This window comes from Cygnus olor, chromosome 15 (assembly GCF_009769625.2).
Source record: "Cygnus olor isolate bCygOlo1 chromosome 15, bCygOlo1.pri.v2, whole genome shotgun sequence".
NCBI classification, from domain to species: Eukaryota; Metazoa; Chordata; class Aves; order Anseriformes; family Anatidae; genus Cygnus; species Cygnus olor.
Window position 1 is genome coordinate 8,232,512 of NC_049183.1, and position 12,236 is coordinate 8,244,747.

Genomic DNA, 12,236 nt, shown 5'->3' on the forward strand with positions numbered 1-12,236 from the left:
CTGATTCTGTTTTCAGCTATGTTTGAGCACAACTATTTTTGTTGAACATCAGTCTCTGCCTGTGCACACAATATCTAGCTGTAATTTACTTGTTCTGCATTTGTTTGATTTCCAAGTCTAGTGTTTTTCTTTTGCCCTGTTATCAATAGGCTTTCTGAAACTGTCATATCAAAAAAGCATGCAAATCATTTGTAAGACCACTTGGAGAAGTCTATTTTGAGGCAATTCAATCTTGAAACCTTAATAATAATCCCATCAGCTTTTTAAGGTATACAACATACGTTTCTAGAAATTCTGCAGGTGTTCTGTTCTACTTTTATTGTGAAATTGGTACTTAGTATTTTCTTAATGTTTGTTTTTCTGTAGAATAAATGAAAAATTCTAAGAAGGGCTATAACAAGGGTAATTTCTTGTCTCTACAGTCTGTTATTCACACATGGGATTCTCCAGCTTTCTGCTTCATAAGACACTGAATTATATAGTACTAAAAGTTAAACTTTGTTCTTGTTTGTGGGATTCGGTAGATAAAACCAAATTACTTTTATTCCATGCACGTTGTTAAGTAGGATTGTCTAAAATAAGCGATCTGATTGTGACTGTTATATTAACCCACAGTTTGTAGTGTTCATGTAAGTATTGTGCTGCGTGATGTATGTGAACTGATATATAAAATACGCTTTTGTATTGCAGGCTTTGGGCTTAATACTGTGGATAGTCTGCTGGGCAGACCTTTTCTACTCTTTCTGGGAAAGAAGTCAAAATATTTTTCGAGCTCCATTTTTTCTCATTAGCCCTACAGTATTGGGTATAACAATGGTAAGTTCTTCTGTTATGGCCTTCGGTGTTCCAAGGCCTTAAGCAATAGCATACACCTTACTCTTATGCACAGTGTTTTCATCCTTTAAGCTACAGTCCTCACATTAGAGACTCTATGTGTAGCTGAACTGTGGAATGGTGACTCTGAAACGTCTGCTTTTTTTTTTTGATAAAGGAAAAAAAAGCTCAGCTTTGCTCAGTGTGTCTGTCGGATGTCAGCACACAAGCCAGTGCTAGTTATCTTGCTTTATTTTGGTAGGCTTGAGCTACTTTTCATTTAATAACTTGATTCAAGCATAGGGAGACAGAATCAAGCTGGGAGGACTGATGAAAATTAGATGATAAAAATATCAACAGTTTTTTATGAAGTTCAGTGAAGGTGTTATTACAAACTTTCTTACATGTAGCATTCTTTAGTGCATGTTTCCTTTGTTTGGTGCCCCACAAGTCACATCTAGCCGCTTTCTACCCTGGTGCATAAGTATTGTATTTCACAACAGTATCTCTGCAATCTTCTTTTCAAGGAAAATGTTCCATTATCGATTATACAGTTGTCCTACATTTATCACTGACTTGGAATAGGGGTAATTAAACATGATGTTTGGGGGGAAAGAACAATAACAACAAAAAACAAAGCAAAAACCCCAGCAGCCCTGAAACTAACTGACAGATGCAAGACCTATTAAATAGCTTGTGATCGTTTAATGGGGTAGATATCAAACTTTTGTCAGACTTCTTGTGTGGAAAGAAATCTTTATGTTTTGAAGGGGACTAGTCAGGAAATACTTGGAAAGGACATAGTCACTATAATTACATGTTGATTTACAATGTAAAACTAAAAAGTGAAAAAATAAAGACTGGCAGCTTTTGACAGTGTGTTTGTGTATGTGGTAGTTTGCTTCTGTCATACATATCCCTTTTCCGTTGTCCACTACCTGTCTTTACTGCTCCAGAGATTCATTTTATTTTTTTAATTTAAACATATTTTTGCATTACATTTGAAATCTCTGGCTGTTAGAATACCTGGGAGATATGGGATTTGAAATGTTTAATAGTCACACTAACATGGTACCTTGTATATGTGTATAATCTGTTGTTGTAAAACCTAGCTTGTGAATATATTTTTATCTTGTTTGTCCACAGTTGCTTGCCACATTTTTAATACAATATGAAAGAATGAAAGGAGTCCAGTCTTCAGGTGTAATGACGATTTTCTGGCTCATCTCGTTGCTATGTGCCACAGTAATTTTTAGATCCAAAATAATACTTGCCTTAAATACGGTAAGTGATTGCTAGCCTCATTCAGCTGAAAATAATCCCCAATACTGCTATAATAAAGTACTTGCTTGCTAATTATGCTAGTCAAGTTAGTTAATGATCTATTCAGTGTACCTTCACTCCCTGGGTTACAAAAGCAAAATGAGCATGACTTAATGGCCCTTGTTTTTCAGGTTTTGAAATGCTAGTGAAATTCATAGTGATCGTTCTGTAGCAACAGTTGCCAAGAAAGTTCTTCTGGCTGTTTGAGAAAGGGGATATGCCTGCTTGAATAAAATAAATGTCTGTAATGTTTGATATGAAACTGTTTTGGGAGTTTACATCTTCCTGTTGATTATACAGCAGACTTCCTGAAACATTTGGTTTGATGGTGATGTGGTCTCGTATCTGATGAGACAAAATGAAAGTATAGAAGTGAAACGTTTTTATGTCAGTTTGCTTTATAGTAACACCTCAAATAACAGCTTAATGTGCCTGGAAATGACATATCACTTTCCGTTCTTTAAAGAAAAGACATGTTGTGAATTTTGAGAGCTTTCAGCCGTTTGTCTTTAGCTTTTGAGGGTGGGTTTTGTTTTTAACTATGCGCTAATATGTAATATTTTTGTCTTTAACGATGTCCATCCTTGTGTTTTAATTTCTGTGAACTATTCTTTATGTATCAGTCCCAATAGAAAAAATGGAAGAACCTCTGGAGTTTGAGCACAATAAATTGTAAACAAAATTCTGCTTCTCTGATTCTTATCTTTTTTTGTGTGCGTACTAATAATTTTGCTTTGGAAAATCCTTTTTATCCGGAGCACAAATGCTTTGCTCTTGTGCAGAACACTTTGATTCTTAATTGGGGCATGCTGTGTTGGTACAGAACATGTCTTAAGGAGCACATCTCTACAGAAAAAGTTTATGCTTGTGTATTTATGTCACTGATAGAGTGAAAACAAAGTTGAGAGATTCCATATGTGATATCCTTCATCTCCTCCCCGCTGTCTTTTACCTTCCTTTCACCAAAATAGTCGTTGACTTTAATTTGCAGGGTGGTTGCTGGGTGGTGGTGGTGTGTGTAGTGTAATATTAATGTAGTTTACAGAGTTTACAGTAAGGATCTGTTTTTTTTGTAAATAGTAACATGTTGTTTTAAAGAAATTTCTCAAGCCTTTTAATTGCAACATTACCTTCCTTTGTAGGGTGCTGAAGTGGATGCATTTCGTTATGTCACCTTCTGCACATACTTCATCCTGTTACTTGTACAACTCATACTGTGTTGTTTTCCAGAGCAACCACCTTTGTTTTCTGAGACAGTAAATGATCCTGTAAGTGTTCAGTCTACACTGAGTATTATAACTGATATGTTTTGTTCAATGAGTTATAGGGCCATATTCTCCTAAATGCTAAATCGTTGAAACTTTCTTGACTTGAATTTGCAATAGAATGTCCTTTATGCTCCTTAGTTGGTGGAGCAGAAGATGAAGCCTGTAACATGCAAAACAGGGTGGGCTGTAGTTAAGAAAGAGAGCAAAACAAGTCTTGGTCATTTCTGAATAGTGTTCCTGAAGGTAAAGTTAATGTTACTTATATTCAATAGTGCTTCTGGCAGTCAGTGGGAAAGTATGATTTGAGATGCTGTCCTCCTGTTCATCTGATACTGTTCAGTAAGCAGTAAACTCATAAGGGTGTGCATTCCCTTCAGTTGAAGGTGAGGAACAATTTACCCCTGTAAAACTTGAGAATTTGAATTCAGCTTTGTATTTGTATTTTGTATTCAGTTTTGTAGGAACCTCTGTTTTGTCAAGCAACAATTGAACTAGTTCGATTTCAAGAACTCTGTCAACCGCAGAAATGGCAGTTAAGGTTAGAGGGTGGTCTGCATGTAGAACTTTGATTTTCTCTAGACATTATCTTTTTCACACGTATTCATAGTTGTTATATGGAACAGATCTAAATGACCCACAGGATGCTGGATTATTATTCTGCTTGCTCAGCCCTGAGCTTTATCTTCTGAATCCCAGTGGAATGATGCCTGTCGCTGCCTGGGGTTTGATGGGTGTGCCAAGTTCAGAAGCCCCAGTTCTGTATTCCCTTTATAAGGGCTCATTCTGGTTTGATGGATGTTAGCTGGCACTGACTGATGAAGGAAAGTTTGAAGTGCGTGTGTGGGGGATGAATGTTGCCTTTTTAACTACGGAAAAGGACCACAACTGGTACCAGGCAATGAATTGCAGTTTCCACCTCCTTCAGTATCCAGTGTGCCTGTCTGTGATGCGCTGCGTTGCCACTGACAGACAGTCTGCATGTGTGTGCCTGGAGAACAGAGTGTACTGCAGAGTCTCTGGATTCTCTTCATCTTTGGGTTCTTTTTATCTTATTCAAGGATGAAAAGTATTCAACAGTATACCATGGATTTATGAAAGCTTTTTTTTTTTTTGCTTTGATCATGGTTACAATAATTACACGGTGCTCTGAAAACAGTAATTTGTTTTTGTGTTCTGAGTGCTTCTAGGAGTGTCTCTAGGAAATAAGGCAGACATTCCATTTTAACCTTTTGATGAGTGTTGTGTTTGTTAAATATTATGATAGGAGGAAAACCAAAACAAATCATGTTATTCATTCTTAAAATTTATTTCCTTTTGCCAAGCTTTTCCACAAGAGAAATGTTTGTTAGTCTTTGGTAAAATTTTATTACAAGTTTACTTAAACCAAAAGATTATGGTGAAATTTCAGAGATGTAGATGTGATGTCTGTAGAAATCGAACAATGTGTTTTGCATCTTGTTTTTGCTTTGTTTATGTTATGGAGGTCCAGACTTCTTATAGCTCATCATCATTCTTCTCTGGCATGAATGTCAGTAGGATTAGCAGTATTTCAGTGTTTTAACATAATGCTATTTTTAATAAAATGAAATGGTTACAATCCAACGTAATATAAACGTTTTAATATTTTAAACATTTGCTTTTAGAAGTCCAATCTTTGGTAGTTACAATATCTAGTTGACTCTTTAAATTTGAGTTTCCATTCAAAAATGTATCTAAAAACTACAAAGGAAAAATATAATACAGCATTTTCTGTAAAGTTCAGAATATTTTGAAATTTTTATGAAATGGGAAATGTTCTCTATATTTGCTGAAGTAATTTATCTGGCAAGAATGTTGAGGTAGCTAAAGGCTGACGGTACCTCCCTCTCAATTTCTGAGCTTTCTTTGAGTTACTTTAATTTTTTAAATTTATTTGTTAAGTCAGGGTGTTGGATTTGCTTGCAATCATTCTGTTGCAGGTATTTAAGTACTATAGAAATGTTGAATTCTTATCCCTTTATCCCTTTTCAACAACAATTAGCTGTCTCATACTATCATCTTTCCATACAAAGTTTAAAAAAAAAAAATCTCCCGTGGGGAGGAGAGGAAATGCACAAGTCTGTTTTGTGTAGCTTGATTGCAACACACTTCAAACTATAGCTTAATGGAGAAGCCAAGTTATACAAACATGAGTTGAAAAATGTAAATCTTGGGAAAACCATGTTTTAATTGCAGTACTGTAATGATGTTTGAGTTTTGTAGATGGAAATACCTGTATAGCTCCAATTATAGTTGATAAAAACCATAGTGGTTTGTGTACCAAAGGAGTGGCTGGTTTTAGCATTCTTTAAATGTTGTTCAGAGCACTGAAAGAGGGAAGAGAAATCCACTGGAATTTTGCAAGTAAATCACCTTTGGTGCCTTTTGAAATTCTTCCAGCCTCCTTTTGTATTATTTTAATCCAACCAGATTAGGAGAGGATATTAACCAAAAGAAAAGCTTAAAAGAAGAGATGTTGCTCTGGATGTAGAATATGAGCTAGCTGTGTGCATTTGTAGGTCTGGATGCTTAAATTTCCCATGCTTGTTGATGAATGAGATACAGGGCTTTTGAAGTTTGTTTTGGGATGCTTTGACTGAGTTTGTTTTTTTTCCACTATTATTTGTGTCTTTTTTGATGGAATCACAGTGCTTAACTACCAGAACAGTACCCCTGAACTTCATTAGTGACTCTAACTCTACCCAAATAACATACTTATGCTCTCGTGATAGCATTCCTTACATTGATACAGTTAGGCATTGATTGCGAATTGTCTGGCCTGTGCTGTCTTATAAAATTCCATCAACTGTTTGTTGCCTTGTAGGTACGGAGCACTGCTTTCTCTATGTCCCAGTAGGCTAGTCTGCTGGAAGCTGTGAAGCTGGACTTTTACCTGTGTTTTCTAAACAAGTTCTCAAAAGCATAAATGACAAGTTTAATAATTTGGGAAGGAAAACCATAATTCAAAGGCATTTTTTCTGTTTGGTTTGTTTCTTATGTCCTTGTGTCAGGCACTCTTGTTACGTGGATTGATTTCTTTTTTCTCTCCTTTAGAAACCATGTCCAGAGTTCAGTGCTTCTTTCCTGTCCAGAATCACGTTCTGGTGGATCACTGGGTAAGACTAGCATGATACATAAAGCACCAGTTCAAGTTAGACGGCATTTCAGGATCCTGTGTTCTGAGTTAAATTAGCAATAATCATGCAATACTAACTTTGTTTGTTTTGGTTGGTAGTTTTGTAAACAGATTAAATTGATAATTAAAACAAAACAAAACAATTGGTCTTTTTTTACTTCCTAATCAAGGGTCTTTGATTTTGAATGTTGCTTAATAAATGTTTTCATTATGTTTGTCAAAACAATTTAATCAATTTTTTTTTATTTGGGAAATATAAGAAGGTAGAAATTATCTGCTGTGTTTAGAAATTAGGGCATTCAGAATTGATAGCTCTTCGTCCAATCCATTCTTTTTTGCTAGCTGTATGACTTGATCGCAACACATGTTCTTATGTATTTAAACATAGAAACATGGAAATATATTATTAGTGTATATTTGTGGTCGGTGCTTGGCCAGAGTTTAAATAGAAAGCTAGATGAAAGGAATGGCTTCATAAAATTAAAGGCTAATAAAGATTTCGCAACTTGGTAGGCATGGGAATGTTAGTCACTTGGCTGATTTTCAAATGAGATCACTTTATCCTTTCTTTTATTCTCCTCAAATTTGAATTCAGTGGCATATCTCGGATCCTTAGATCTTTTGGTTTCTAATTCTCACAGTAAACGACAGGAGGATATCCATAGCTAAATACCATTTTAGAATCTGGACCTGTGTTGCTACAGGTACTAATTCTTGTATGAATTGTCATGAGGAGCTGGTTTTGTTTTGGGGCTGGATGTCACTCACTGTCTTATGGCATGTATATCTCTAGTATTCTGAAATATATTATGCTAATTCTTTCTAATACAGGTTGATGATTCAGGGTTATCGGAGACCTTTAGAAGCTAAGGATTTGTGGTCATTAAATAAAGAGGACACATCAGAAGAGATAGTGCCAGGTTTGGCTAGAAACTGGGCAAAAGAGTGGGCAAAGACCAAGAGGTAAGTTAGTTATCCTATCAGTGATAAAGTTTTCACTGACAAATGAAAATTGATTAGTCAAGAACCATTTTGTTGAAATATTTAAGGATTTTGTGTGTGTTTCTAAAATGCTGAGGAGGAAATAACTGTGTGGAAGTACGTGCTGGAGAATACTAGGGGAGATGCAGCTGACTGCATCTATGAAATTTATGATTCTATGAATTCTATGATTTTATGATTCTATGACTGTGCTTTGATCCCACCAGCATGGTTTCTCTGTATTGCTCTGATGGGGGCACCTTTGGGAGCTTGGGACAGGGCAATGTTGTAAGGGATGTGATGGTCTCACTTGGCTGGTGGTTCTTCTGAGATATAGAAGTTCAAAAGCTCAAGTTATTCAAGTGCTAGATCTGGATTTGTCCTTAAATGCATACAGAATAGGAACAAAATGGTGGTTTTTTTTTTTGAGGAGCTGCATCAAGTTTTGCTTAGTCTTTCATGATCCAAAGGCAATTATTGTAATTTTTCTTGTAAAGGAGTTCTCCACACACACCCTGCTCCTTAGGAGGGAGTATTTTCACACAGTCAAACTTTAGCCATGCAATTTAGGAGCTTGGGCTCCCTCTATAGTTAGTGGAGTTCTCAGGAGGGTGGTTCAGGATGTGGAAGTGAGAAGTTTCTTTCTTTCCTTTCCCTATATAGGGAGCCTGAACACCTAAGCAAGATAGCTAAAATTAGAAAGACTGCATGCCTGCAGTTTCTGTTCTACTTTCATCATCTTTTACTGCACCTAAATAGAAGTATCTTTTCATTGAAGGAGTGCTTCCTTTCTTGCACGGTGTGTTTTTACGGACAGCTTGTCCTCAGAAGTTCCGAAGTACGTAGTTTGATGTAAGCCAGCTGCGTGAAATAGATGTGTTCAGCTCATTGGGGATGACTGGGCATAAATCTGACTGCAAACTTTTAACTCCTGTAGTACAGTGAGGCTTCAGTTTTGATGAAGGTTCAGCATACTGAATTTTAGAATAATAACATCCTTTGTTTTTTGAGTTTAACACAGATTACAGCCCTATTCCTCATTCCCCCGGACTGCTATAGGAGAGATTAACAGTAAAACCCAATTAAACTATAAAGAATTGCAGTAAATAGCTATCCCTGTTTGTGGGACACTTTTTTCTAAAATGAAGAATGATGTAAGAGGGACAGGCCATTGAGTTGGCTAATATCAGAAACTTTTATCAGCCTAGTTGAAGTAAATGTCTGATTGTATACTGTGGGTTTTCCGTTTGGTTTTATGCTTGAGTAAAGGCTATCTTGTATACCTTCAATATATTTTAACTCTTATTTCAGGCAGCCATTAAACATGTTATACTCATCCAAAAAGCAGCAAAAATCAAGCGACTCAAATGGTGATGTGACAGAAGAGGCTGAAGCTTTGATTATAAAACCATCTCAGAAGAACTATGAGGCATCTTTATTCAAGGTGTTATATAAAACTTTTGGACCGTATTTTCTCATGAGTTTTCTGTTTAAAGCAGCACACGATCTCTTGATGTTTGCAGGCCCAGAAATTTTGAAGTAAGACCTATTTACTTTATTATTAAATTAAAAGTATGTGGACAGATTTTTAAGTATGCTTACGTCATGCTTTTAAGTATGTCAGTCACCAAGCTGCTTTGCTTCTAGCTAGATCAATGGAGTAGAGCTATCATGCAAGTTTTCATGCACACAGATGATTTTGGCCCATTCGTTTTAAAATTATAACATCATACGCTGAATGTTTGACATCATAGCTTCCCTTCCAACACTAGGAAGGCCAGGCAAGAGGGTACTCAGCAATATCAGGAGAATTAACGTATACTTCTAACCTGTGATGATTGTGGGACTACTCAGAAATCTAAAGGTCTATATAACCACAAGTCACAGTATGTGAAGCAGCACCGAGCTAAGGCAGTAGGAGAGATTGTATGCTTCAAGGTGAGAAGTAGTAAAACAACTAGAAGTAGCTGCATTTGAGTTGGAGGAAATGCAAGAATTTTCAGTATAGCTCCAAGAGAATGCTGTGCATATAAGGCATGTGATATTTTTGTTTTAAAGTACTACATTGTTAGCAGGAGGGGATGAAGTGTCCTAGTATAAAATGATGTCCAGTTTCTAAGGTAGCTTAATTATTTTATTTAAGCCTGGTATTTTGGGTGCTTGCATGACCTATGAAATGTTTAGAATAATCCAAGTTTGTAACCCTGAAATTTCCTTTTGATTTCGTTATAGCAGGATTGCTAATTCCTCTCTCCACAGATTGCTAATCAACTTTGTAAATGACAAACATGCCCCAGACTGGCAGGGCTACTTTTATACCGGGTTGCTGTTTGTTTGTGCCTGTCTTCAGACACTGATTCTTCACCAGTATTTTCATATTTGCTTTGTAACTGGAATGAGGCTCAAAACAGCTATTGTTGGTGTAATTTATCGAAAGGTAAGTGGTTCTTCTAAATATATGATGATGCCACTCAGCGGCTGTGAGAATGCACTGCTTAGGTCTGAATAATTAAAGTTGTTAGGAATCAGCCCAGCAGTCTCCTAACTCTTAATACAAATAAGAGAGTATCTAATTTATAAATATAAAGCTTTGAGATGAAAACAATTTTCAAAATTACTGGTTTCTGGCAACTCCTCCTTCCCACTGGTAAACAAGAAACCTTTTCTCGTTTAGACTGGGGTTGAAACTGCTTAAATTTGTGCAAAAATTGAGATGCACCTACATTTACAGCTTACTTCGTGACTTAACGGGCAGTACCGCCTTTTTCTGGAGTAATCTGGAACATTTTAGAAAGCTTAGGATTGTTTGCTGTGTGTGAGGAAAACATGTGACAAGAAGCGAGGATTCTACTTTTTACGCTTAAAAGAGAAGAGCAACCCCTATGCCTCCACAAGCAATAAAAACACCAACCAACCCTATTTGCAAATACCTGTTGCTATTTTTAATTTAACCGGAGGGCTTCTTCCATCAACACACCTTACATTTTTTAAGATGTGCAGGGTAAACAGAACAAGAAGCATGAAAAGGATGCTTAAAGATGAAGCTTGGTAAAGCCATTTCAATTCAGTGGAGAAAAAGGAAATGAGTAAGTCTTTTTTCATGTTGTTTTTTCTTTTTTTTTTTTTTTTAAATCTGCACCTAGGCACTCGTTATCACAAATTCTGCCAGAAAGACTTCTACTGTGGGTGAAATTGTAAATCTAATGTCTGTGGATGCTCAGAGATTCATGGACTTGGCCACCTATATAAACATGATTTGGTCTGCACCCCTCCAGGTGATACTAGCATTGTACTTACTGTGGCAGGTGAGTATTGTATGTGTTGAATACTGTTTTGAATTTGGTAATGTGCTGTTTCTTTTTGTCATGACTGCAGAGAGCTGTTGTTCGGACCACTGGAGTGTTTACAGCAGCATGGAAAAAATGCTGTTCAGAATTCTTTCAGAGCTACTTTTTTCACAGTTATCAAGAAGGAAGGCTTTGAATTTGTATAACCTAGTGTATGTGGGTAGGATGCAGATGGGAGCTATTAACTTTGGGGGGACTGCAACACCTAGAATATCTCATTTATCATGTGATTTAAAGAAAAGTGGTCCTAGTTCTACACTCAGAGAGTCACCATATGAGAAGCATGTTATTTCTAGTCCAGTCACCAGGCTGTCTGTTGCCAGTTCTTACTGTCAGTCAGAAGGGTAATGAAATTGATCAAGAAGTTGGTCATTCTCTGCACAGTTTTCTACTTCAGAACAAAAGACAAATGTTAAAATCTCCCTTGAGCGAAATATACCTCTGTATTCAGGCTACTTATGTATGTCTAAGTTTCAAAAATCAAAGCACGTAAACGTAAGTTTAAGTCCATATTGGATCATCATCATCCTCCCCTAAGCTGCCCTTGAAAAGGGAAGCAGATGCTGAAAAGATACTTCAGAATGCTTTTCTGCACCACATGCAGTGGTTTGACCCTGGATCTTAAAAAATGGTTTTGAATAAATGTTTACAATTGTGTATTTTTCTCTTCAGAATTTAGGTCCTTCTGTACTGGCAGGTGTGGCTGTTATGATCCTTCTGGTTCCCATAAATGCAGTGATGGCAATGAAGACCAAAACCTATCAGGTAAGAAGCTCTATGTATGTGACAGTGCTTTTAAGAAACGTGTACCGTTCTTTGACTTGTTTCTGAGTTGTGCCCCCTACCTATTTACAGCTTAAAAAAGAGAAAGGATGGAAGGGTCAGAAATGATGTGTATGCAGAATAAATACAAAGTCATGTATTCTTCAGCCTTACATCTATACGTAATCGTCTAAAAAATCTTCAGAAGTTAACAGCAAGGTTGAAGATTAGCCAGCTTCAAGAAATGCCACATGTTTGGATTGAAATTAGTTTTTAACTTGCTGCCTAAGAACTCAAGAGGAAACTTGTGCTACTGTTTGCCTGATGAACGTTAAAATGAGTGAAATATTTACATTTCTAGGATGGTGGTTGTAGTGTTGGTGTGTCTTTTCTTGCTGTTTTTTTTTTCTTCCAGGTGGGATGAGGAGGAAGGAGTCTCGGTGGTTGGCTCTTCTTGGGTCATAGTAGATTTTGATTAGAGACGGTCAGTTAGTTATAGAGGGTGCACGTAGGTAAATCTAGGCTCAAACTCTCATGTGTTCTATTGCAAAAACAACCTCCAACAGCTCTGTGCTTTCTGGTAAAAAC

General features: G+C 36.7%; 1 protein-coding gene across 3 annotated transcripts in view; it reads left to right on the forward strand.

Annotated features, from left to right (window-relative positions):
• ABCC1 (ATP binding cassette subfamily C member 1) overlaps positions 1–12,236 on the forward strand; it is a 58,212-nt gene that overhangs the window by 15,860 nt on the left and 30,116 nt on the right. For all 3 annotated transcript variants that reach the window (XM_040574633.1, XM_040574632.1, XM_040574634.1), the window contains exons 3-11: positions 691–816; positions 1,960–2,097; positions 3,279–3,404; positions 6,477–6,538; positions 7,390–7,521; positions 8,851–9,078; positions 9,799–9,976; positions 10,683–10,844; positions 11,559–11,651. In XM_040574633.1, the coding sequence (XP_040430567.1) occupies positions 691–816; positions 1,960–2,097; positions 3,279–3,404; positions 6,477–6,538; positions 7,390–7,521; positions 8,851–9,078; positions 9,799–9,976; positions 10,683–10,844; positions 11,559–11,651 (1,245 nt within the window). The remainder of the gene's footprint in view (positions 1–690; positions 817–1,959; positions 2,098–3,278; positions 3,405–6,476; positions 6,539–7,389; positions 7,522–8,850; positions 9,079–9,798; positions 9,977–10,682; positions 10,845–11,558; positions 11,652–12,236) is intronic.